General features: G+C 38.3%; 1 protein-coding gene and 1 long non-coding RNA gene across 3 annotated transcripts in view; one reads left to right on the top strand and one right to left on the bottom strand.

Annotated features, from left to right (window-relative positions):
- LOC309627246 overlaps nt 1–12572 on the top strand; it is an 89153-nt gene extending 76581 nt beyond the window's left edge. The window contains exon 3 of the long non-coding RNA XR_014243624.1: nt 1343–12572. This is a non-coding gene — a long non-coding RNA (uncharacterized lncRNA). The remainder of the gene's footprint in view (nt 1–1342) is intronic.
- The window catches only part of EDNRA (endothelin receptor type A), a 62507-nt gene that overhangs the window by 14804 nt on the left and 19737 nt on the right, over nt 1–27966 (bottom strand). For both annotated transcript variants that reach the window (XM_082389019.1, XM_082389020.1), the window contains exon 3: nt 13095–13222. In XM_082389019.1, the coding sequence (XP_082245145.1) occupies nt 13095–13222 (128 nt within the window). The remainder of the gene's footprint in view (nt 1–13094; nt 13223–27966) is intronic.

The following is a 27966-nucleotide window of genomic DNA, read 5'->3' as shown; positions in this document are numbered from 1 at the left end:
GAGTTCAACTGGCTGGCAGGCCTGAGTCTGAGATCTTCATTTGGGGCCTATCGAAATCTCATGAGAATTTAGGATGTGGCAGCAGAGATGGGTGTGCTATGTTTATTAAGCTGGGGGGAAAATTGGATGATGGAAGGGGTAGTGAAAGCTGCTGGTACTTGTTATGGTAATGTCTTATTTCTGTTTCTATATTAAAAAAACTTGAAATATTATCTATGAAGTGGATCTAGATATCCTTAAGTGAATAGTGACCATAGATATTCCATTGTTTTCCCCCTTCCTCTACCCTCAAAATATGATCACAGTGGGCTTGTACCAGGTGGCTGTTTTAGTAAATAAATATTTATAATAATTATATTTGAAAATGTCAAAGAATAACTATATCTCTCCCATATGGCCCTGTGCTAGACTATATAAAACTGAGCTAAAGATAGCTTGGTTCCTAAACTTTAGGGTTTACAGTTTAATAGAAAAGAATGGTTCATACAGAAGCATAGGATATAAATATAACTGAACAATCATGCCAATCAAAGCACTAACTGGAATTAAGAAATTGTGTTTGCCTTATATTTTACATTAATATTTTATGATAATAATCACATTTAAATGTTAAGTCTGAAGAACGTTTGGTTTCAGAAACTCTATGCTCTTTGACCTGAGGTGATGGTCTGGTGCTAACTGCTTTCAGACTTACTATTAAGAAGGGACCTGTGGTACAGTATTTTTGTGACTTCATTCTTGAAATTTTTGCTGCTGTTGTAATGGAAAGGAAACATTCTCTTTAATAGCTTTCATTAGATAGTGCCAGAAGAAGGCTGTAAAACAGACCGAGGCATTGAGACAGGTGCACATGGGTTTGCAGGCCAGGCAGCTTAATGGGAAAGATTAGTCAGCAACGCCAAGGCAAGATACAAGCTACCTATAGCCACCAAAATGAGCCCCTATCATTTATAGTTAGTGTTCTGTCTCAGTACAACTAAAAGGTACACCTGTGAAAACACAAGTCCTAGGAATTATGCTACCTTGTTCTTCACTGTAGATTAGAACCTATAGTTTTGGTATGCACAATGATGCCACGTGGCATATATACAGCACACTTTGCTGGAGAAATGTTTTGCAAAAGATTTTTAGGGTAAATAAGATTGGTGTACAATAAGAATCTCTGAAAAAGTCCAGATTAGTTCAGAATGGAATAAAATACAGCTATGCAAACAGACCAAGAAAATCCTTTTACGATGTAGCCAACATTGCATTTTAAAATTTATGGTTATTACCAGTGGGATGAAGACTGCTATATATTCTGCTTTCTATTTCTGTTTACTTTTCTTTGCTGCCTTATTAGACTGGCAGCCTGATGTCCAGTAAAAGCTAAAAGGAACGGAGACAGAATGTCTATATCCCAAGGGTGGCGGTGAGTTATATCTGTTTCTTCTCCCCTCCTCTTATCAGGAAAGGTGATGTAAATAAAACACGTTATCTCTTAAGAGAGAAAGCCAGATTTCTTAGGCAGGATTGGAGATAAAAGGTGGTTTAGAAAGAAAATGTGATCTACATGTTCTAATGATGAATATATTCACAGACCAGCGTCATTTTATAATGTGCCCACGAGTTCCCAGAATATTACATATCTATAATCCAATGTGAATTCAACATTTAAAAATAAATAGAAGTAATTTTTAGTGCCTAGTTGAGCAAATGATTCATAATCAGTCTGCTCCTTCATTAACCCAAATGACTGAGAATTAGAATATTTCCCATCTGTAATCACACTGATCTTGATAACATCTCCCTGAGATGAGAAAACAACCATAAGAGTGATTAGAAACACTCCCTTGTGATGATGGAGGTGCAGAAAGGTGTGGAAAATAAGAAATACTGGATGTTCCCAAAATGATTTCTATTTGGGTGATAATGACACAACAGATAATACACAATATGTTCTCCTTACTAAGTGTGATTATGAACAGCCTGCCAACAGAAACTTTTCCGGAAATAATCCCTCCTCTTTGAAATGCTTTCCTCACTTGGCTTTGACCACATTCTGCTGATGGGATTGACCACTCCATCTCATCTCCTTGGCTGGATCATGCCCACGCCTTAAATTCTTAGTGTTGGATTTCTCCTTAGTCCTTGCACCTCTTTTCTTTTCTATCTACACCCTCTCTCTTTGTGATCTCATCTAGTCTCATGGCTTTAGTATCATTTAAACTCTCTATATGCTGATAATTAATTCTCAAATTTATAACTCTAGCCTAGAGCCTCACCTCTAACTCTAGACTTGTATATCCACCTGCCTACTTGAGGTTTCCACTTGGATATCTAATAGGCACTGAAACTCACCCAAACCAGACTCCTGGTCTTCTTCCTTGCCCCCTTCCTTGCCTTCTCTCTAGTCTTTACCATCTCAGGCCCAGAACTTTGAAGGTAGCCTTCCCTCCTCTTTTTCTCTTCCACCACACATCCAGTTCTTTAGCACACCTTGCGACATTTTCCTTCAAAATGTATCCAGATGCAACCACTTCTCACCATCTCGCCAGTTACCACCTGCCTGGATTATTGTAATAGCTTCCTAACTGGTCTCCCTGTGTCCACTTCGCCCTCCTGCAGTCTGCCCTGAACACAGCAACCGGAGTGAGCCTGTTAAAATGTAAGCCAATCATGTCACCCCTCTGCTCAGATCCCCAATGGGTTCCCACCCCAATGGGGATGCCTACAGGTGTCCTCAGAGCTGCCTCCTCACTTCCTTCAGATCTTTACGCAATGGTGTCTTTTCACAGAAGCCTTCCCTGAATACCCTATTTAAAACTGCCAGATTCCCCTCCAGATGTACCCTGTCCCACTCAGCCTGATTATTTTTCTCCATAGCACTTACTACTATGGGACCAATCAAATATTTTACTTATTTATTTTGTTTATGGTCTATGCCCACCTCTCCCTTTTGAATATAAGCTCCATAGGGCAGACATCTTGCATGTTGGTCACAAGACCTACAACAATAGGTGCTGAATAAATATCTGTTGAATTAAGCATCTTTCTTTGTTCGTTTCCTTACCATGCATTTGTCTTTATTGGCCAAAGCCAATATACATTCCAAAGAGTTTCTTATTTTTCAAGCCAGTCCTGAATTAGGCAACAGATAAAGAGCTAATACTTTCAGAATCCTAGAACACAATAATTTAAAACCAAGCAGGACCTCTGGGCTGATCTTTCTCCCTTTGTGTTCTCGTTGGGAACCTGAGGAAGGGTGTGTCACCAAGTCCTCTGCCTGGTCTCCAGTGAATGTGGGGCGCCTGGGCCGGGGCTCTGGTCTGCCAAGTCCCAGGGGAATCTTTTCCCATGACACCACTGTGAACTCTGTCATGTGACATGCCAAAATACAAGAATAAATTACATGTTTTGTTTATGTAAAGATGTTTGTTACTGTATATGGCTATAAATAGATTTTTACATGTTTTCAAGGCTAGAGGCATTTAATGCATGTCTTTGAATCTTTAAGGTATGATCTGGGAAACTCATTAAACTGAAAATAAATTTTGTTGAATGTACTTTAAAACAGTGTAAAAGAAAACTTCAATTCAAAAGATCACTTCAGCAAAGTCTATTTTCATTTCTTCTTATTCTTTGCCCGTTTCTATTCTCATAAGTATCGTTTGAATATAATTATATTATAATCTTGTCAGTTACAATTTTGTTTTTGGCTTTATTTGCTTTTCATGTTTCTACATAGGCATGGCATTTACTAATTTCATGGCTACCCAGTATAACAAGATATTGATACAATTTACCTAAATCTTCCTCCTATGGTCACATCATTTCTAGTGTTTCAAGGTTGTGGATAACATGCCTATAAGTATGTTTGCACATACAGATTTTTTTTTTCTTTTTGAATGATTTTCCTGGGTTAATTATCTTGAGTGACATTACTAAATCAAGAGAATGAAAAAGTAGCTTAAGTACCTTTAAAAAATGTTTCTCCTAAGTGCCTGTCAATGCTTGCCTTCATTAAAATTTATTTTTCTTCAGTTTTGCCACTTCCATAAGGTAAAGTGGCACTTATATCTTTATGTCTGCACATCTTTAATTGAGCAAATGTGACCCTTTGTAATGTTTGTTTATGATTTGTGTCTCCTATGTGTTAGGCAAACCAATTGCCGTACAGAGGTGTGGGGGCAAAACGCCAGCAGGAAGAACTTTAAAGAGAAGCCAGGTGAAGTGGATTAAAAGATAGCTGCAGGAAGGAAACCATAAACAAGACGAAAAGACAACCCTCAGAATGGGAGAAAATATCTGCAGATGAAGCAACTGACAAAGGATTAATCTCCCAAATATACAAATAGCTCATGAAGCTCAATATCAAAAAAAACAAACAACCCAATCCAAAAGTGGGCAGAAGACCTAAATAGACATTTCTCCAAAGAAAATATACAGATTGCCAACAAACACATGAAAGGATGCTCAACATCACTAATCATTAGAGAAATGCAAATCACAACTACAGTGAGGTATCACCTCACACCGGTCAGAATGGCCATCATCAAAAAATCTACAAACAATAAATGCTGGAGAGGGTGTGGAGAAAAGGGAACCCTCTTGCACTGTTGGTAGGAATGTAAATTGATACAGCCACTATGGAGAACAGTATGGAGGTTCCTTAAAAAATAAAAACAGAACTACCATATGACCCAGCAATCCCACTACTGGAAATACCCCCTGAGAAAACCATAATTCAAAAAGAGTCATGTACCACAATGTTCATTGCAGCTCTATTTACAATAACCAGGACATGGAAGCAACCTAAGTGTCCATTGACAGATGAATGGATAAAGAAGATGTGGCACATATATACAATGGAATATTACTCAGCCATAAAAAGAAATGAAATTGAGGTATTTGTAGTGAGGTGGATGGACCTGGAGTCTGTCATACGGAGTGAAGTAAGTCAGAAAGAGAAAAACAAATACTGTATGCTAACACATATATATGGAATCTAAAAAAAAAAAAAAGGTTCTGAAGAACCTAGGGGCAGGACAGGAATAAATACGCAGATGTAGGGGCTTCCCTGGTGGCGCAGTGGTTGAGAATCTGCCTGCTAATGCAGGGGACACGGGTTCGAGCCCTGGTCTGGGAAGATCCCACATGCCACGGAGCAACTAGGCCCGTGAGCCACAACTACTGAGCCTGCGCATCTGGAGCCTGTGCTCCGCAACAAGAGAGGCCATGATAGTGAGAGGCCCGTGCACCACGATGAAGAGTGGCCCCCACTTGCCACAACTAGAGAAAGCCCTCGCACAGAAACGAAGACCCAACACAGCCAAAAAAAAAAAAAAAAAAAAAAAAAAAAAAAAAAGACGCAGATGTAGAGAATGGACTTGAGGACACGGGGAGGGGGAAGGGTAAGCTGGGATGAAGTGAGAGAGTGGCATGGACATATATCCACTACCAAATGTAAAATAGATAGCTAGTGGGAAGCAGCTGCATAGCACAGGGAGATCAGCTCGGTGCTTTGTGTCCACCTAGAGGGGTGGGATAGGGAGGGTAGGAGGAAGACGCTAGAGAGAGGAGATATGGGGATATATGTATATGTATAGCTGATTCACTTTGTTATGCAGCAGCAACTAACACAACATTGTAAAGCAATTATACTTCAATAAAGATGTTAAAAAAAAATAAAAGATAGCTGCAGAGAATAAATAATGCCATTTGCAGCAACATGGATGGACCTAGAGATTACTAAGTGAAGTAAGTCAGAGAAAGACAAATATCATATGATATCATTTATATGTGGAATCTAAAAAAAAATGATACAAATGAATTTATTTACAAAACAGAGACAGACTCACAGACATAGAAAACATATTTATGGTTACCAAAGGGGGAAGGGGGGGAAGGGATAATTTAGGAGCTTGGGATTAGCCGATACAAACTACCATATATAAAATATATAAACAACAAGGTCCTACTGTATAGCACAGGGAACTATATTCAATATCTTGTAATAACCTATAATGGAAAAGAATCTGAAAAGGAATATATATTTATATATGTATAACTGAATCACCTTGGTCTACACCAGAAACTAACACAACGTTATAAATCAACTATACTTCAACAACAACAAAAGAAAAATTAATAATAATAAAAAAGAAAGATAGCTGCAGATATTTGGTCATTTCTTCAGTTGGGTCCTTCATCTGGGCTGGCCTGTGGCTCCTTTGACCAGCTGAGCACAGCTGGAATGATGCTTTGTCAGTTTCATGCCTGGCCTCTGAATGGAGCAGCAGGTCCCACCCTGGAGCCCTGAGCCCGCTGGAGGGGTGTTGAACAGCCCTGGACTTCACGGAGAGGGAGATGGGCTCCGCTGAGCTCAGATGTCCAGCTGTTCTTGCCAAGGGGTCAGTCATGTGAGTCTTGGACCCATGAAGCAAGCTCAGCGGCCAGCTGAACTCCACCGTGAGACCGCAGTCGAAGTAACAAGGAGCGGAAGAAACGCCCAAGTCCCTGACCCACAACATGGTCAGATAATAAGAAAATGGTGGTTGTCCTAAACCACTAAGTTTGGGGGTAGTTTGTTATCAAAGAAGAATGAGGTAGCAAGATTAACCAGTCACCTGATCTTGACAATAGAAATAAGAGAAAAGAGCGAATAACTATGTGTGACAGGGAACAGACCCCCAAATGAGATCACAAGTTGCCCTACACCCAGCGTGAAAGGAAAATCATAGCACCAGGAGAATAAGGAGAAACCAAGTCCAAGTCTAAGTAAAAATGAAGTTTTTCAGAAAATCACTTCCATTCTTTCTTGAGTTAGGATAAACCTTTGAGAATATCATAGAGACCACTAAGCAATTACTGGAAATGAGGGATGAAGAACTGGCTTTGAGTTTGAGGCAAATCAAAGTGCGTTAGTAATGGATCCTTACAACTTTCCCAGGTATCTAATTACACATCATCTGGAGTAGTTGTTAAAAGAGTTATATCTTTTTACAGCCTCTTTCCCTAGGCAACTTTTAAGTACAATCTGGAGCTGTACCCAGACCTTTTTTACTGGTCTGACCCCCATCATTTTCTACTTTAAACATGACTGTTAACCTCACAAAGAATAGCATTGAATTCCTCTTCCCAATCCCTGCCCCTTCTTTTTTTCCCCCTGAAACAAACTCAGAGTAACTTGTAAAGCTTGTCATTTATGGCAGGTAAGAATACCTATTTGCACTATTGGTAATGGCTGGTTATTCATGTTTTGTTGGGAAAAATTCATTCATTTTAGAAGTATACTGCTTTAGCATTAGACAGAACTATTTCACTGATAAAGCTTGGATAGAGGTCAAAATTTGTTTCTAGATTGCCCCAGTCTTTTTCTGAAATTCCTGTTTTATCTTATTCTTAAGTAACTAATGATGTGAAATAAAAATAAATAATAGATTTGAGGAAGAATTAGTGAAAAGCTTTAATAAGACAAGTCCATAGTTGAACAATGGGAAGTCATCCATTCTGGTACAAGGGATGCACTTTCTCTGTCTTGTTTACCTTATTCAGATTAAAAGCCTGGAGTGAGGAAGCTAGACTTTTTCTTTGATCCTAAAGTATTAGTATTCACTGAGCAATCAATGAAGTAATGGAGAAATTGTATAAAACTTGGATGAATAGTTACGTTCATTATTTTCCCTCAAAAACAACAACTCTGAAATGAGAGATAATCATCATATTTAAAAAACAAAACCAAAAAAATCACGGGAACTCTTCCTGGGCCGTAATTTGATTCAGCTCATAGAACTAAAGCAGGGATTCCCAAGTTGCAAATTGTTTCGTAACAGGTTCCAATTTCCCTCTTTTTACTCCTTGCTTTGTTTTTGTTTTTGTTTTTTTTTTAAATAAAAGCATTTTCTTATTTTTAGAAGAATATAATGCAACCGAATCAAGATTCAAAGCAAATTGTATCTTATCTTCAGAAATCAAGTGTGAATGATTCATTCTCTAGTGTGAAAGCTTTTGAAATAGAAATGTCAAAATAGATTCCCTACATACCGGTCCCAAAGTTGAGAGTCAGTACCAAATGAAATGTAAAAATAATAAAGAAAGGACCCAGGGAACAAAGGACGGTGAGTTGATTACCCAGAAAAAACCTCCTGGATTCAGGCAGATTTTGGCGAAAGTGGAATTTTAAAACGGTTCTTCTCCTTGATCTAAAACTGAGGTTAAGTCTTAATGAAATAAATGCTTGACATTCTTTTTTCTTTCTTTCTTTTTTCAAACCAAGAACATTTCATGTGCTACATAACTGACAGCTTGTGATTGAACACTGAGTTAATTTTTCTCCATGCATGAGGTAGGGGAGGACGTGGTGTGGGTGAAGTATTCCTACACCAGAAACAGGAATCTGTGACCTAATCCCTCCATTTCTCCATCCCATCATCTCCCACCACCCCCTTCTCCCTGCCTACAGGTAAGGTTTATACTGGGGAGATTGAAGCTCAGCAAGATCGTCCTCTGAGGTTCCCCCAAGGAAGAAAGAGGCAGCAGAACAAGGTGAGCTAGAGAAGGAATGGAGGGTTTTGATGATTTAGGTGGCTGGGGAATCCATCTACCTGAACACTTCCCTTCTGCACTTCTTTCTCCCTGGTTCCCAGGTCATTGTCTTCACAACCATGGAAACTCCTAAAGAACAGCAGCCAGGACTGATTCTTCATGTCTGTACATCTTACCCTTCTTGCTGAGTTTCTCTGTTGAACTAAATTATGAATTATGCTTCTTAATCTAGGGATAATTCATGATACAGTATATCACTGAGGAATAAGTGCCCTAAAGTATTTTTCAATCAAGAAAAAAATTTATTAAATAGATTCATACGAACTACAAAAGGGACCACTATACCATGGCACATAACACTATTCAGAGCATATACTCTAATTTTTGTAACAAGAAAATATATTGCAGGGATGAAAAGTTGCCTATATTTCTTATCAAACCAAGCAAATTCTTTCCTCTCCTTGGCCTCTCTTTTCATCAATGCCTCTCTTCTCAGAGGATTCTACCCAGCTGCCTTAAAAAAGGTTTTACTATTTATAGGAGCCAAGCATGTTCCTTGTCTTCCTTCTCCTGTTTTTCCTTCTTGTTTGTCATGGGCTGTCCTTGTCTGGGTTTGGTTAGATGGTTCCTCGGAGGTGCAGTTTTCTTAGAACACTGAGTGGCCCTTTCCTAAAACTCATTATCATCCTATTTTCACCTAAACTTTGGGACAAAGTTTAATTTTTTAAATAAAATGCTGTTTTCCCAAACTTGATGGTGCTTTTGTAAAGGCAAGAGTAGGCATGGAAGTAACTCTGAGCTGGGCATGTACATGTATTTCTCCACACACACACAGGCCTACATATGCTTGCGTTTTAGAGCTACCCAGTCATAGGAAATTAGTGTTAATTTAAAATAAAGGTCATAGGAATGAGCTGGGCAGATGAGAAAAATAAAATGTAGGGAATAGCATGAAGTAAATAAGGAAAATGGGTCACAGAAAATAAAATAAACTTTTATAAGTTGTTTTCTGCTTGCAGAAGAATGTTATGCCTGTTACTCTATCCTTTGACATAACTACTACTACTATTTATCATATTCCTTTCAAGGAATTTTATATTCATATACTTATACATATAAATTGCATTTCATCCCTATCCATTTCCCTAATACAAGGCTGCTTTCAACTTTTTCTTTAAATGATCTTGTAAAGCAGGGGTTCACAACACCTGGGCCATGGACGGGTACCAGCCCATGGCCAGTTAGGAAGAGGGCTGCACAGCAGGAGGTGAGCGGCAGGTGAGCGAGAAAAGCTTCGTCTGTATTTACAGCCGCTCCCCATCGCTCGTATTACTGCCTGAGCTCTGCCTACTGTCAGATCAGCGGCGGCATTAGATTCTCATAGGAGCGCGAACCCTACTGTGAACTGTGCATGCGAGGGATCTAGGTTGCGTGTTCCTTATGAGAATCTAACGCCTGATGATCTGAGGTGGAGCTGAGGCAGTGATGCTAGCGCTGGGGAGTGCCTGCAAATACAGATTATCGTTAGCGGAGAGGTTTGACTGCACAGAAACCATAATAAATCAATTGCCTGCAGACTCATATCAAAACCCTATCTGTGAGTGGCAAGTGAAAACAAGCCCAGGGCTCCCACTGATTCTGCATTATGGTGAGCTGTATAATTATTTCATTATATATTATAATGTAATAATAATAGAAGTAAAGTGCACAATAAATGTAATGCACTTGAATCATCCCGAAACCATCCCCCCCGCCCCCCCCCCCCCCGTCCATGGAAAAATTGTCTTCCATGAAACCGGTCCCTGGTGCCAAAAAGGTTGGGGACCGCTGTTGTAAGGAACATCTTTGTACCTGACTTCTTTGTTCAAATTTTGGATCATTTCCATAGAATTGATCGTAAAAATTGTAATTACGGGGTCAGAAGGCAAAAACATTTGTAGGACTTTAGTTTCTTGAAGGGCTGTTCAATTCCCTACTACCACCAGATTTTGAGAAACATGCCTTTTAATGAGAATTTCTTTGATAACGTGAACATGATTCATATGTTAGTCATTCTAATTTCTTCTTTGGTGATTTTTACACTCATGCCCTTTTTATATGGAAGTAGTAAGATTTTAATTACTATTTGTATGGCTTCTTTAAATACCAAGAATATTAACATGTTGTAGTTTTGCTGCAAATATTTTCCCTGGATTACTGCTTTATTTATTTGTTTTTTAATTTTATGAATGTTTGATATTCACGTTTTAAAATTTTATGTCCTGAAATGCGTTTATAGTTTTATTCAGATTTTCTACCATCCACTTTAGGTTCAAAAAGTCTTCCTTTTCTAGAGATCAGAAACAAATTGGTTTATTTTCTTCTATTGCTCTATGGTTTGAGTTTTTGCATGCTTGTGCATAGTGGTTAAGAACACACACTACTTTTATTTGATTATGGCTCCAAAACTTAGTAGCCAAGTGGCCTTGATTAAGCCCTTTCGACCTCAGCTTCCTCATCTGTAAAATCGGGATAATTATAGCACCATCACAGGTGTCGTTATAAGGATTAAATAAAATAATTTCTGGAAAGTATTTTTAACAGGGCCTGGTACATACTAATACTCAATAAATGGTAATAATTATAAATATTATTACTGATATATAGTACAAAATAAGACTTTAACATGTTTTTTCCCCCAGATGGTACATAACACTGTTTATTGATGAATCTTTCCTTTCCCCATTAAAGTGATTTCAGCCTATATTATGTTCTTGTACACTCTGACACCTGTTTCTGTTTTTCCCATTGATTTGTCAATGTGTTTATGTGTGTGTACCACATTGTTTTAAAACTGTAGCTTTATAACATTTAAGAATATCATATAGGAAGAATATGCATATAGGAAACATAATTCTTTTTAAAATTGTCATGATTATTTTCTTATTTCTTTTCCCCATATGGGTTTTAGAGTTATATTATAATTTAAAATTTAATTGGATATTATAATGAAAATACCTAGCTACATCTCTAAATATACAACTTGATAAATACAGGTAGGAAAAATTTTTCATGTATTAGTAATATAATAGATATAATTAAATGACTTTAATTTTTAGATAATACAATACTTTAGATACAAGAGGAAATGATATTATTGGGGTGCTAGGAGTGGGAACAGCAGAATGAGAATTCATTAGTGAATAAAATCCAGATTATAAATGCTTGCTCAAGTTTTTAGGACATGGTCACAAGTAGCATAATCTATTATTTGTCAAGTGAAAGTGATACAGTGGCCATCTATTGTATGTAAATATTTTTATGCAGCAGCCCTTAACATCTGATATGATGCAGAAGAAAACTATGTAGACCTCAGGTTTTCCTGGGAATCACTGTGAATCCTACTAATAGGTGATGAAATTATTTCTGATCTTTGTGTTTACCACTGCAGTGGTAGCATTTTTGTCAATAGCATTACTGCAGTTTAAACTACTAATGGAATTTTTTTGTTTTAATTTCAGCAATAAATTTATTTTTAATAACACTACTAAACATTTTGTTTAGTGTTTCACAATTATTATAACCATAAATTTATAACAAGGATACCATTATAATTCTCTACTACCAATGGAATGAGTATTTTTATGTTTTAACAATAACACTTTTGGTCCTGAAAATTAATTGTTAACGATAAATAATAGAATATCTGTAAACACTAAAATGTTCTTTAAGAAAGTGGGCCTTTTATTTCTATGATGATGGGACTTAGGTGCTCTGATAAAGTGATTGTCAGAGTGTGAAAGGAAAAATGAAAACCTCTTTTAAATTGTAGGTAAACCACCTAAATAGGACATTAAACAGCATTTGCAAAGGATTATTTTCAATATAAAAAAGCACCACAAAACGTGTTATAGAGTTCCTAACTTCATTTTTTATAATTCCTGCTATGAAAATTAGAAGGTATAGAAAATACCTTCTAGAAGTTCATGGAATTCAGAAGGACTTCTTTCTTGACGCCTTGACATCCATGTTTGAGAAGAATTCTGGAAAGACTCTGAGATACTTGATGGTTTTTTTCAGAGTTGGATCAAGGGGTGCTTCTGTTGTCCTCTTTTTAAAAATTAGGAAGCATTTCAGGTATTCAGAAAAGCATAGATTAGAACATAATTCTGAGTACTCACCACTCAGTTCAACTAATCAAGCATTAGAAATACAATTGAACAGTATCTTCTTTTTTCTAATGAGAAATCTACCATTGAAAATACAGAATTTGGATGTCCTAGAATTTCCTTTTCCAACATTCATTCCATCTAACATGTTCCTTTTTCCTTCGTTGCCATAAGGATGTCAAACGGATATAGTTGGTGAAATGCTCTCGGTACAAGTTGCCTGAACCAAAGATGGCTGGTAATCAGCAACTGTGGAAAGCAATTCTAAACAGTAGAGCAAGATTGCTAGTATTTTCATTCCTGGGAACTACTGAACAACTGTCTTGAACACCAATTCTCAAGGCTCCTCGAGTTCTCTTCTTTCTGAGAAAACTGCTTTTCTAAACCCAACAACAGAGTAAAGGGAAAGAACCACGTTACCTGTCAACACTGAGAGCACAGAGATTGAGGACGGTGATCCCCACTGAGGACTTCTGCAAAAAGGGGAACAACTTGCAGAGAAATACGCCAAAGTCATTGTGATCAAAAGGCCAGCGCCCAGCCAGCAGCTGAAAAAAGGAAAGAGCATGGTAAGAAATGGCAGAGCCAGCATAGGATACACGGACACTTATATTTCTAATTAGGCTTCCAAACTTCTAAATTTTATCGTTCACTATGCTTTTCAGTTAGTGTGGTAGCAATAGAGTATTATCATCATTTTTTTTCATATTTTAAAGCCTCAGCAATTTTTTAATCCTGAACAATGTGGAGAGTGATAAATATAATAACAAGAGATAAAACTTTGATCTTATAGGAAGTAGTCACGCCGCCTAATTTTCAAAGAGGAGCAAAATTTGGGGGTTTGGATGACAGCTTAACTGAGAAGCAGGCAGTCATCTCTGATCAAGTCTTACTAAATCACGAGTAAAATGAATCATTTTCAGCTAGTGGCATTGGGAGATTATATTATCTCCTGACAATCAGCCAAAGCTCTGAATAAGATGTTCTGGAGAATACTGGGAAAATGAAGTGGTTTAGAATGTACTGGCTTTGCCGGCTGGTTAACAGCTTAAAGCCACCTGAAACTCACCTTTTCCTCCATGCTTAACTTGCTGCCCTGCTTCAGCAGGTGTGACACCAGTGGCCTATCTTTATTTAGGCTCAGATTTTCCTTTATCATACAAGAAAATGTGGTTACTGTGACCTGTTTGTAGCATTTGCAGGGACATCTATTCTTCCACGTTGACAATTTGAAATTTTTGTTCCAGGGAGAGGGTGATGACCCTCTAGGGGCTGTGGTGAGTAGCAAGAACATAAATCCTCTGTGAATTGCTGATATCTAATTAGAGATATCTGATTAGGTATCGTACTAGAAGCATGGCCTTAAATAATAGCTCAGCTACCTAAAAGGAGGAAGTCTCTTCTGAATATCTATGATGCCTTTTCAAGAGTAAAAATGGTATTGATGTCCTTTCTTATGTTTGCTTAGTGACTCAGAATTTAAACTTACTCCACTCAATAGGAAATAATATTGTACTAACTTGACAAACTTCTTTGTTTTGCAGAGTACCTATCGCCATAGTAACTCTAAGTTGACCTTCCAATTTTGTTCTACCATTTCTAAAAGAGTAAGGTTTAATTTCATGGTTGGCGTGGTCATTAATATGAGTCCATGGAAAGAGGATAGGAAACTATTACCCGAGAAATACAAAATCAGAACTTATGCATTTTGAGAGTTTAGTAACATAGGGCTATCTATAATTCTATTTTTTATGGCTAAGATCCTGTTTGACTTAAATTCTGATGTTCTCTCTTTTTGGTTTTCAAACATATTTCCCTTCTTCTGAGTAGTTTTCTAAAAGACCTTTTCCTTCAATCCAGCCCTACCGCTGGTCTCTTCTTCCTCTCACTCTAACTGGTCTTGGTTGGTGTCTTCTCAGAATTTCCATAAATACCTTTGTCCAAGGACAACCAGTGGGCTCTTCACAGAAATACTGCCCTAAACTCTGACAGTTCTCACGAAGCTAGAAAATAATTATACCATTGCTGATTGCTAGTTATGAATGCCTGATGCAAGTCAACACATAAAACATTATTTCTGAGATGAATCACCCCCTAAAAAGAAAACCTGAATATTACTTTTTTACACAGTGAGAGTTTAGTATTTTGTCCCAGAACTGTAATTCTCCACTAAAGACTAGAGAGATGTAATTAAAATGTGTAAGGATTGTTATAGGATAAGTTTTGGAACAGTTGAATTGTTATGGTTGGTTCATTCCCAGAGACAGAGGATCTTGAAATCTACGTGGATGGATTTCCCAATTCACACATCCAACAATGAGAGAAAAGAAAAGGATGTTTCTGGCTTAACAAGGGAGACTCTGAAATCTCGTGCAGGTCTAAGTAACAAGTGCTAAGAAAAATGATCTGGGAGAACCCACAACAGAGCATGTATTGTTTCAGGCCCTTCCAATCTCAATTGAAATATTTTTTTTTCATGCTTGCTTAAACTTTTAATTAGGATTAGGTGTAAAGGAAGCACTCAAGAGAAAGATATCATGGAATTGGTGAACACCAAATAGATCACAGAATTGTCTTTCTTTGACACAAATAGGTGTTTGGTTATTTTTGTTGTTCTTTTTTTTTTTTTTTTTCTTTGCCAGCATTGATTCTTCTTGGGAATTATTGACAAAGGAGAATGAAAGAAATCATTGGAAAAAAATTTAAGGTACAATCACAGTGTAGACATCCCTGACGTATATCCACTTCATTCTCAAGGGATGTATGGCTAGTAACCGTTCTCATGCTGCCAGCAGGAAATTAGGGTCCTACCTGCAGGCAACTTCTCTTTCTGGTTAAAGCTGGCTTCCTCAAAGAGGCCCTGCTTAACTACCCAATCTCAAGTAGGACCTGCTTGTTAACCTCTTTCATGGAACCAATATTGGAGTAATCTTAGATTCAAAGACTCCTTTCAGCCCACTCTGTCTTAGCAAGAAAACAAATATAAAAGGAAGACATCAAAGAGACATAGAGTATAGCTCACCTATTTTTCTCTTATTTAGAAGAGGCATTTTGGAGCTTATGAAAGACTACGGGAAATGTATCCTTTCTGTTATTTACTAGCGTTTAAAATGGAAAATACAATATTTAAAATGGTAAAAGTTAAGCTGTATAAAAACTTGTATAATGAAAAGTTAAGTCTCCATTCTATTCAAGACCCCTTAATTCCCTGCCCAAAGGCACCACTGTTAATTATAAATTGTGTTTTCTTCCGGAAAACTCCCTATGTACATAAATCCTGTTTGTTTGTTTTTTTTAAAAATCAGAACATTATGGAAATAATACCTTTCAGCAGTCTTTTATGATTTTGTTTTCTAGAGCAGACTTCTGGGAAGCAGTTCTATTGCCTAATTAAAATGTTTTGATTTTTTAAAAGCACGTTGAGGAAAACCACTTAGACTAGGATAGGAAAAGATAAAGAACTGCTTAGCATAAACAGACCATGGTAAAAGAACTAGTTGATTTCATTATTGTTAACAAGCTAATATCAATTCATTGAAAGAAAAACCAACCCAGTCTGACAGACTAACAAGTCGGATTGGTTCAAGGGTAAATCTGGAACCTTGGAGCAGACATAGCTTATTTTTGCCATAAGAGGGTCTGTGCTTTTATGTAACCCTCATATTTATAACTTCCAAGGGCAGCACACAGTACCTCGTATGTAGTAGGTGTTGAACAAATTAATGATTTCAACTCACTAATTCAGGGAAATATTTTCACATTTTGAAATTTGATAGCACCAATTTTCCACAGAAAACACATTCACCTTATAATTTACTTTCTATTTAAAAGTCATTTAACAGTATCTGAAAGTAGTATTTCCACTCTTTATGTTGAAACAAACAATGCACCGTTCAACTAGTTGTTGGAGGAGGTGGGAGAATACAGTTCTGTTGAAAAGTCCACGGTAAGGAGGGGCTGCCAAACACTTTGCTCGGAGAGCCCTCCCTTTGTGCTGAGACTGTCCAGCTTGATAAGAACCACAGAGCAGGCACCTGAAGATGACGCCCGTCCTATGGTCCAATCGGGTTCTCAAGTGGACCACAGAGGAACAGCCGAGGGCAACCTAGGCAGCAGAGGGTCATCTGCTGAGCATGGATTTTGCTTTAGGACTTTTCTGAGGGGACTTTTCTTCAGCTGAAACGTAATTAAAGTCCTGATCTCCACCTGAAAACTAAAGCACTACTAAATGGCACAAATTAATGTAGAAATTCTGTACTTGTGTGGCTGATTTGGATTGTGGAAAAATCAACATAAAATTGATAGGCTGCATTTTTTAACCTGTCGAAACAGATTTATCTAAGGACTTGTACCACATGATCCACCAATAAGCACCCTGTTTTTAGAATGACTAGATCCAAAAGCAGGATGTCTGGCCACTACTATATATGGTACAAAGCAATTTCTACTTAGTTGTGATCTTTTATTGATAGTATGTACAACGTACCTGCTTATGTCAGCTTTCTGGAACGTACCTGACAACGAGAAAGTAAGCAAAAATGTAAGGCGCCAAATGGTTGCTGTGAAATTTATGCCCTGAAGTTCACGTCCTTGACTTACGGGCGAATGGTCTGAGTCTTCCCCGCAGGTTGATTTGTTTTTACTTTACACCCATTTTTATTGTTCTTTTTAAATGGTTCTGTTATTTGTGCATTGCACATCCAAAGCTACTCATCAATACAAACCCTCCTGAGTAATGGTTCTCAGCCTTGGCTGTACATTAGAATGATTGAGGGAGCTTTTAAAAATACCAATGCCCAGGCCATGCCCCTAGATGACTGCTCTTCATTGTGGGGTGCTTTGTCTCCCAGGGAACATTTGGCAACGTCTGGAGACATTTTTCATTATTACAAATTGTTGAGAGGCTACTAACATCTGGTAGGTAGAGGCCAGGGATGCTGTTAAATATCTTGCAATGCACAGGCCAGGCCCTCTAATGAACAATTATCTAGCCCAAAATGTCAGTAGCGCTGAGGTGAAAAACCCTGTCCTAGGCCAATTAAATCAGGATCTCTGGAGTTGGGGCACAAGCCCGGAAGTTTTTAAAGCTTCCAGGTGATTCCAATGTACAGCCAAGGTTGAGAATCACTGCTTTAGCACACTTGTTTTCAAGCTTCAGCAGGTTCAGCATCATCTGAGGGCCTATTAAACCACACTGCTGCGCGCCCCCTGCCCTGAGTTCCTGATTCATTAGGTCTGAGGTGGGGCCTGAGACTTTGCACTTGTTTTGGTTGCGTTGGGTCTTTACTACTATGCGCGGCAGCTACTCTTCGTTGCGGTGTGCGGGCTTCTCATCGCGGTGGCTTCTCTTGTTGCGGAGCACCAGCTCTGGCGCGCGGGCTTCAGTAGTTGTGGCATGCAGGCTCACCAGTTGTGGCTCGTGGGCTCTAGAGGGCAGGCTCAGTAGTTGTGGCACACGGGCTTAGTGGCTCCGCGGCATGTGGGATCTTCCCGGACCAGGGCTCGAACCCGTGTCCCCTGCATTGGCAGGCGGAGTCTTAACCACTGCACCACCAGGAAAGCCCATACCTTTGCACTTCTAAGGAGTTCCCAGGTGATGCTGATGCTGCTAGTCCGCCAACCTCTGCCCTGAGAATCTCTGCTCTAGAGATGCCATGATCAGTAAAAAACTGATAGATAGTTGACAGCCAGATAGTGCAGGATGAGCAGAAAACAGAATATAATATAGACATAAATAAAAAATCATAATGGCTTGGGGCCACGTAGTTTGCACCCCTCTCATGCCGATAGTGCCTAAAGCCATCAGTATAGAAAGGCACAGCTCAATAGCAGGTGACCTAACTGGTATGCATGACTCTCATGTCCCAGGCCTAATGTCCCAGGCCTCACCAGCTTGGCATTATGAAATAAGGCTGTTCTTTCCTTAAAATCAACTTAGACTGTCAATTCATAAGACTTAGGTTCAAATACAAGATTTATCTGTTAGCAACAGTGACCTTGGGTAAGCCACTTACCCATTGTTATGTCTCATTCCTGTATTTGTTAAATGGGGTGGTTCTCATACCTGCCACAATGGTATGATGACCATCTGGGAGGCTCAAATGGGACAATGTTTATGAGAGAATCCACAAACTGAATGTACACCGCACAGACGTTAGTTATTTTGAACTGCTATAGTTTGTGATCATAAACTGAAATGTACCAATTATTCATGACCATGAAGAAAAGGATAATATAAATGAATTTACCCCCTCTTTTTATCCATTCCAGATGCTAATGCCATTACTTGGATATTATCTTTGTTATTGTCATGGCATCTTAATAATGGGATAAGTAAAACCAGCAGTGCATTTTTCTTTGTGCTAATTTTCATTCCAGCCCATCCAGTGAGGATGAGGGCTTCTCCTCCTTCCCTTCATCCCAACCCACCCATCTCAGGAAGGAATGAGGGATTTATGAATATAGTCTGTAATAGCTGGAAACCTCAAAGTAAATAAAATGTTCTCTTCCCCTCAACATGGATTATCGTTGGGTCGCTTGAAGCTGGGCATGACGGACCAGGTACCAGTCTTCAAAAAGTGGGGTTCTGAGGTTTTCTTTCTTTCTGGGGCAGGGGCTGGGATGTAGAAGTTGGTACATAGTCGAATCAGCAGTAAAGATGTTCTACGTCTCCTGACAGTACAGACTGGGATGGTAATAAAGCCTGTGATGCCCAGGACAGGCCTTCCATGAGGACATGTTTTCTGGCTGTTGCAAATCTCAAATTGGTCACAATAAAATAAGTCACTTTGCGTGACTGAGAATGAATTTTGCCTTTCCCTTATGCTTTAATTGCTTCCGGATTGAGGCAGAGTTTTCACAGAAACCAAATCAAATAAATAAAACAAAACCCACGGCTTCCACCCTACCCATACACTTTTTCCTTTGACAGGCTCCCCCTGCTTCCCGACCAGCCCAAGAATTTGGAAAGCATGGCATCCTTAGAGCAGAGCAGACACTCCACAGATGTTCTCGACTCTGGGTGCCCTCTGTGACCTGGGGGGATGGAGAAGCACTCCTTTTAATGAAAGCAAGTGGCTTGGTGTAGTAAAGAGCGTGGGCCCTGAAGCTCGACTTCCTGGGTTGGACTGAATCCCAGCTCTGCTATGTTGCAGACCATGTGACCTTGGCATGCTGGTTAACCTCGCTGCTTCTCAGTTTCCTCCTCTAGAAGATGGAAATGGTGATGGCAGCTACCTCACAAGGTTACTGTGGGTGACAGAAGAGACAATCCATAGAAAGCAGTTAGCAGAAGTAAGTATCTGGAAATGTGAGCTATTTGCACGGCGTGTTATCAGTCTCTACTTTCTGTCTGTTTTTTCCAGTGAGATTGTGAAGGACGGTCATCCAGGTTACCAGGTCCAGGGGGGTGGCAGACCCCACAGGTACAAAGGGCCCCATTCACAAGGAAATGACTACCCAGAAGATGAACAGATGTGACCCTAAAGAAGCTGCAAGCAACATTCTGTGGGAACTCAGCCAAAGAAGGCTCTGGAACCCGGCTGCCTTGTACCCTACATGACTTACTCAAGTGAACTGTGCCTCAGTGAAAACTGGAGGTGAAAACTATGCCATATGGTTGACGTGAGTGTGAAATGAATTAATCCAGGCAAAGTCCTTAGAACAGGGCCTGACCCATCACAGGTTGTAAATGTTAGTTCCTGTAAGAGATGGGTTTTGAGGAACTGCTCCAGCTACTCTGCACTTAGATTAGAAAACTTGAGGTTGTTGCTACTACCCACTATCCATCTATTTCACCATTGAATATTCAGTGTTTCGGTGTCGGCTGAGGTCTTAACTTTTTAGAATCTGAAATACATAGATGTTAATAACAACCAGGTGAAAGAGAGAAAAAAGAGGAAAAAATACTTTTAATTTTTAAAAAATTTATTTATTATTTATTTTTGGCTGCATTGGGTCTTTGTTGCTGCGCACGGGCTTTTAGTTTGGCGAGCGGGGGCTACTCTTTGTTGTGGTGCACAAGCTTCTCATTGCAGTGGCTTCTCTTGTTGCGGAGCACGGGCTCTAGGCGACCGGGCTCATTAGTTGTGGCTCGCCGGCTCCAGAGCACAGGCTCAGTAGTTGTGGCTCACAGGCTTAGTTGCTCCGTGGCATGTGGGATCTTCCCAGACCAGGGCTCGAACCCGTGTCCCCTGCATTGGCAGGCAGATTCTTAACCTCTGCACCACCAGGGAAGTCCTGAAAAAATACTTTTTAAAACCAAGTTCCAAACCCAGGAAGGTTATTTCATTAGAGGAAAGATGGTTCACCCAAGATATGGGCTTATTATCCCCAAGAATCTCAGTCACCTGAAGGCTGGGAATGAAAAGAAATGTCTCTGATAAAGCTGCTGTAAGGATGCCAATCTAGAATCAAGGGATTTATGACTTCTACTTTTTTGGTATGCCTAAAACCAAAGGATCATTGGATGGAGAAGAATTAAATGTTTTTAAAAAAGAAAAGTTAGAAGCACTCAGTATCAAAATTGTATAGGTTAGTGCCAAATATATGTGTCAGTATTTTAGGATTTAATTCATAATGGAGAGAAGATTTACGTTGGAAAGAATGAACCTGGCTTTTCCTGGATGGAGAAAAGATAGTTAATTATAGAAAATAAGTGCTCTGACCTGGACACACAATGAGACCCAAAACCTGTTGAAAAAATGTTACTGTTTATTTTAATCAGCACTCTCTATGGTAGTACATGCTAGTACTTATTTAAAAGAAACATGCAGGCGAAAACAAAGCAGAACAAAACAAAACAAAAAATAAACTGGTAGAGATTTCCACATGTAGATTTAGGTAGTAGCCCCAAAAAACTTATCAGGAAGGTGGTAATAAGTAGAAGAAAGCAAAAGCCAACAGCATATTTGAAAGCATGCTGCCTATTTAATGATGTAATGTGTGAAATCTTAAGAACTGAGGTTAGTTCTTCATTGTAAAGTACGTCATGTGGTCACAATTATCCTGTGTTGATGGAAACGATGACCCAACTAGGATACGGTATGCGGCATGAAGAAAATGATACCATATGTGTCTTTTGGGGAAAAAAGAACACTATTGATGCTGAAGCTGATGTGTTACAGTAAATAAGGTTGAGGTGATTTTGAATATTTAATAACAGAAATTCATTAGGAAATAAGACAATTTGCAATAGCTGACGTAAAAAGTGAATTAGGAAGACATGCTCAAGATGGCTGAGTTACCAGTCATGTAATGATGCTTCACATAAGAATGACATGCATGTAAACAATTCACCCACTAAAGTTTTAGAAGAAGGAAGGATGTAATATACTGCAGGGAAGTTAGAAATTCTGGCTTCCAGCTCTAGCCCTGTCAGAAATCTTTGGGCTTTGCCTTCCTCCTCTGCCATATAATCTCGTTCTGGCCCAACATTTCTTATCTCTAAATTCTCTGCCAGCTCTTAAATTGCATGATTTTTTTTTTTTTCATATCAGAACTCCAGTCTGTAGCTGGTTTCTCTGAAACTATTATCAACTCCATTTATCCCTAAACTCGCTTAACCTCAATCCCTCCCTTCATTTTATATGAATAATTTTGTCTTCCCAATTTCTCTTTTATTCTTCCCAACTATGAGTATTTTAGTCCTTTTTGCCTTTCTTTTTTCTACCCAAAAGGATGAAGGATGTTAGTACCTGTGGAATCCCATAGATGAAGTCTTGAGACTATTTATCTACCTCGAATGTATGAACAGTATTTTATTCCTCTGCAGGGAGAAGCTAAAATATACAGAAAATTTGCCCAGTGAGCTATAAGCACCATACTGTAAATCCTGACTATAAGTAAAATGCAGGAAAAAACAGTAGGTAAGTGGCTATTTTAAGCTTCCAGTCAAGGGTCTGTTATAAATCATAGTGTAAAATTAAGAATTAAAAAATCTGAAAATTAGTTTGATCCTACTTTGTCTTATTTCCAGTCATTTGGAAATGAGATAACATTAAATTGTATAAGTCAAGAATAATAGATTTTAACCTAGTTTTACTTCTCAGTCTTGATATTCGACACATACTATATCTCCATTATATGTATTTTGTTTTAGTGCTACCTAGAACAGAAAACATACAAATTTGGGGTCTAATGTAATTAGCCTACTAATTAGCTGGGCTTCCTTTGCTAGACACTTGAGTATTGAGAGAGACTTGTACCATTTCCTTGAGATTAGGGCCAATGTTCTATTTCCTTTTCATCTCTCTCAGGACACTTGGTACATTGTTTTACATGCAGCAATTGTCCAAGGAATATTGACTGCCATGAAAATCAGCGACTTAAGCAAATGTTATTAAGACAAGTTTGGTAAACGACATTTATCTTAGATCTGAAAAATTATAGCATTTTAGACTTTGGACAGGTGCTTAGAGACCATCTAGATCAGTGGTTCTCTAAGTGTTGCCTGAGGACCCCTGGAAATCCCTTTTCATGGTTCAGGAGAACCTTTCATAGGACCTGCAAGATCAAGATAACACTGAGATGACTGCCTTTTCTACTGGTTGACATTTGCACTATTGGTGCAAAAGCAACAGTGGTTAAAACTACCAGTGCCTTAGCATGAATCAAGCAGTGGCACAAAACTCTTCTAAGTCATTGCATTCTTCGCCATCACACACTAGCTGTGGAAAAAAGTTGATGCTGCAAGAGTAATGGTGAGGACTTCAGCAAGGTCATAGGCTACAAAAGCAATATACAAACATTGGTTGCATTTGTATATACTAGAAATGAAAAATACAAAAATGAAATTGAGACAATTCCATTCAAAATAGCATCAAAAAAAGAATAAAATACTTAGGAATAAATTTAACTAAAGAAGTATAAGACATGTTTGCTGAAAGCTACCAAATACTGGAGAAATCAAAGACCTAAATAAATGTTTTTGCATTGGAAGGATGAGTATTGTTAAGATGGCAATTTTCTCTAAATTCATCCAAAGAGTCAATACAATTCCTATGTAAATTCAAGGAAATTAGCAAGTTGATCTTAAAATTTATATAGAAATGTAAAGGACCCAGAATAGCCAAAATTTTTTTGAAAAAAAAATCCAACAAAGTAGGACTTATAATACCTGTTTAAAAACTTACTATAAACTACAGTAATCAAGGCAGAATGGTATTGGCATAACAATAGACACATAAGTCATTGGACTAGAAAAGAAAAGACAGAAATAAACCCTTATATTTATCATCAATTAAGTTTTAACAAAGGTGCCAAGGCAGTTCTTTGAGGAGACGATAGTCTTTTCAATAAATGGTGTTGGGACAATTGGATATGTGTATGCAAAAAAGTGAACTTAGATGCTTACCTCATATACTACACAAAAATTAATTGTGATCGTAGATCTAAATGTAAGGGCTAAAATTATAAAACTGTTAAAAAAATAAGAGAATTTTTTTGTGATTTTGGTTTAGGCAAAGATTTCATAGATATGACACAGAAACATGTCCATAAAAGAAAAAAATTTGATAAATTGGATTTCATCAAAATTTTAAAATTTTGCTCTTCAAAAGACACCATTTAGAAAATGAAAAGAAAAGCTACGGAGTGGGAAAAAGTATTTGCAAATCATATATCTGATGCAGGATTTCCATCCAGAATACGTAAAGAACTCCTACAATTAAAAAATATAAAGGGAAATAACATAATTAAAAAGAGTAAAAGATTTAAATAGACATTTCACCAAAGTAGAAATACAAATAACTAAGTACATGAAAATGAAAAATGCTCAGTATCATTCATCATTAAGGGAAAAGTACATTAAAGCCACAGTGAGCTACCGCTACACATCATTAGAATAGCTATAATAAAAAAGACTGACAATAATAAGTTGGTGAGGATGTGGAGAAATTGGAACCCTCATATAATGCTGGTGGGAATGTAAACTGGTACAACCATTTCTTTGACATTGATATGATCCAGTGATATTATTCAGATTTCTCCCGTGTTACGCATTGATTTGTTTGTATTTATGCAATTTTATCACATGTGTAGGTTTGTGTATTGACCTCCAGGCAAGACATGGAATAGGTCCATCACCACAAGGACCCCTTAACCACACTCCCTTCCCTTCTCCCTTGAACTCCCTAGCCCCTGGCAACCATTAATCTGTCCTCCATCTCAATAACTCTGTCAGTTCAAGGATGTTATATAAATGGAATTATAGTATGTAATCTTTTGAGATAGGCTTTTTTTTTTTTTCCACTCACCATGATTCCCTTGAGATTCATCCAAGTTGTTGTGTGTATCAATAGCTTGTTCCTTTTTGTCACTGAGTAGTACTCTATGGAATGGATGTACCATAGTTTATTTAACCACTCACCCACTAAAGAACATCTGGGTTGCTTCCAGGTTCAGGCTATTACAAATATAGCTACTATGAACATGCCTGAACAGGTTTTTGCATGAACATAATTTTCATTTCTTTGGCATAAATGCCCAAGATTGCAATTGCTGGGTCTTACGGTAATTGCATGTTTAGTTTTATAATAAACTTCCAAAGTCTTTTCTAGAGTGCTTCTACAATTTCTCAGTCTCACCAGTGATGTATGATGATCCAGTTTCTTCTCATCCTTGTCAGTATTAAGTGTTGTCACTATTTTTTAATTTTACCCATTCTGATAGGTGTGTAGTGATATCTTACCGAGGTTTCAGTTCTGCATTTCGCTAGTGGCTAATAATGATGGAACATCTTTTCATGTGTTTATCGACCAGCTTTATATCCACTTCAGCAAAATTTCTGTTCATGTTTTTTTGCCCATTTTCTGCCTGGATTGTTTGGTTTTTTTGCTGTTGAATTTTGAGAGTTTTTAATATGTTCTAGAAACTACTCCTTTGGTTAGACATGTTGATTGCAAATATTTTCTCCCAATCTGTAGCTTGTTTTTTCATCCTGTTGATTGCAAATACTTTCTCACAGTCTGTAGCATGTTTTTTCATCCTCTTAAGAGGGTCCTTTGCAGAGTAAAAGTTTTAAATTTTGATGAGGTCCTATTTATCAGTTTTCTATAGATTGCGCTTTTGGTGCCAAGTGTAAGAACTCTTTACTTAGTCCTAGATCCCAAAGATTTTCTCCCTTTTTGTTGCTAAAGTTTTATACTTCTACATTTTCATTTAAGTGCAAAGTTTAAGATTTAAAAAAATTTCAACTGTGGTAAAGTATACATAACATAAAATTTACCACCTTAACCATTAGTCATGGACCATGTATGTCTTTAGCAAAGAAGAAGTAGTCTAAACAGAATGTGGCGATCCACTGAGGGTCACAGAACCTAAAAAGTGATCAAATAATAGATATTAAGCCCTAAGGCACTTGCTTCTCTCCAGTTGTTCAATTATCCAAAGTTTCTGGCTAAGAAATAATACTTTATTAGACATGTTCAATTCTAGTACCAGCTTTTTCTTCTGGGCCATTTCCACAAACCAAATATTTATCACTTCATGAGAGTTAATCAGAGTTATGGCAAACAAGTAAAAATTTCCAAACCACAGTAGAGGTAGAATCGGGTCTATCAGCTGAGAGACTGCCTTTATTATATCAGCCTGCAAGCAGGGCCGATTTGAATTAGTGTCTCTGTAAAATTATAAATAGCTCCAAGTTCTGGTTCACATAATTGGAACTACAAATGTTGACTCCTCACATTCTGAGAGTCTAGGTTCCCTCCCTCTCTCCCTTCCTCCTTCCTTCCCTTCCCCCCCTTTCTTAAATATATATGAACTGTCTTGGGTGTGCCTGCTGAATTACAGAGTGGCTAAAAGTAGAGTCCCAAGGATGGATCTCCATCACCCAACTTTGTCTTCTTTCTCCCATCCCTGCAGCTCCCCCTTCCTTCACCAACAATTTTAAAAGGTCTGATGTATACAAGTAATACCTGTGCCACAAAATCACATACACACATACACATACTGTTAAAAAAGAAGGAACATGGACTATCTCATATTTTTCCCCACCTCCCCCTTTGTCTATGACATGGCCTTTCTGTCCATTACCAAATATATATTCCTTGAATTTTATAGCCCAGAGATAAAAATTCATCTATCTTTAGTTACGACTGTATAATTTAATTGGTCTGTCAGAGAAATATAAAATGCAGTGATTTTCTGGTCAAATAATTTCAAGTATGTAAATCTTTTATCTTTAAGATCTCTGGGGAGTACCTCTATTTTTTTTTTTCTCTTTTGTTTGGAATTTCCCTAAAATAAATGGAAATGTCATCTTTACCTTGTTCTTTTTCTTGTTTAACTGCAACATGAATGGCTGCTCAAAGATCTAACCTCCTGGTTCAGTGCTGCTATTAATTGCTTGAAAGACAATGTTATGGGTGTCTCTAAGCACACGACAAAGAATTTAAAACTTCTTCAATTTTGATCAGAAAATGCATGATTTTGTCCAGCAGGTTTCAAGGATACCCAGTTGCTACGACCTTCAAGGAGGCCAAGTTCGGATGTTTGCTAACATAAATGCAGAAGACAGAGGGAGGGTAATAGCCCTGGGCTGTTCATCTCATTTATGTCAGCAGTTACCTCAGGAACAGGCTTACTATGTGTCACTGTGCCTAATGGGATTCCATGAGATGGCCCTTCTTTATTTTTTCATACAAAGATAATGACTTGAAAGATCAAGTGATTTATTCAAAATCAGTCGCAAACCATTTTAAAAAAGAAGCATACTTTGATTTCTTGGGATTATGCCCATTTACTATCTTGGGCGTTGTGGGTATAAGCCACTTAAGAACAATGAAGGTTATGAAGCCTTATTCATATTTTTGAAGCTCAGATCTTGAGCTCTGACCTCCTATAGGACAAAATAGAGGAGAATGAGAGGCGAGGATGAAAAGCAGGGCCAGGGGATTTCCCTGGTGGCACAGTGGTTAAGAATCCACCTGCCAATGCAGCGGACACGGGTTTGAGCCCTGATCCGGGAAAATCCCACGTGCCGCGGAGCAACTACGCCCGTGCGCCACAACTACTGAGCCTGCGCTCTAGAGCCAGCGGGCCACAACTACTGAAGCCCACACGCCTAGAGCCCGTGCTCCGCAACAAGAGAAGCCACTGCGATGAGAAGCCCGCACACCTCAACGAAGAGTAGCCCCTGCTCGCCGCAACTAGACAAAGCCAGCACACAGCAACGAAGACCCAAGGCAGCCAAAAATAAATAAATAAATAATAAATAAACTTAAAAAAAAAAAAAAGTAAAGCAGGGCCAGGGCAGCGGGTGAGATGCCAAAGGGGTGGATAAACTTTTTCT

The sequence above is a fragment of the Balaenoptera borealis genome, assembly GCF_965194805.1.
Source record: "Balaenoptera borealis genome assembly, chromosome: 4".
Lineage (NCBI taxonomy): Eukaryota > Metazoa > Chordata > Mammalia > Artiodactyla > Balaenopteridae > Balaenoptera > Balaenoptera borealis.
Note: the sequence above shows the minus strand (reverse complement) of the source record. Positions and strands in the feature narration are given on the sequence as shown.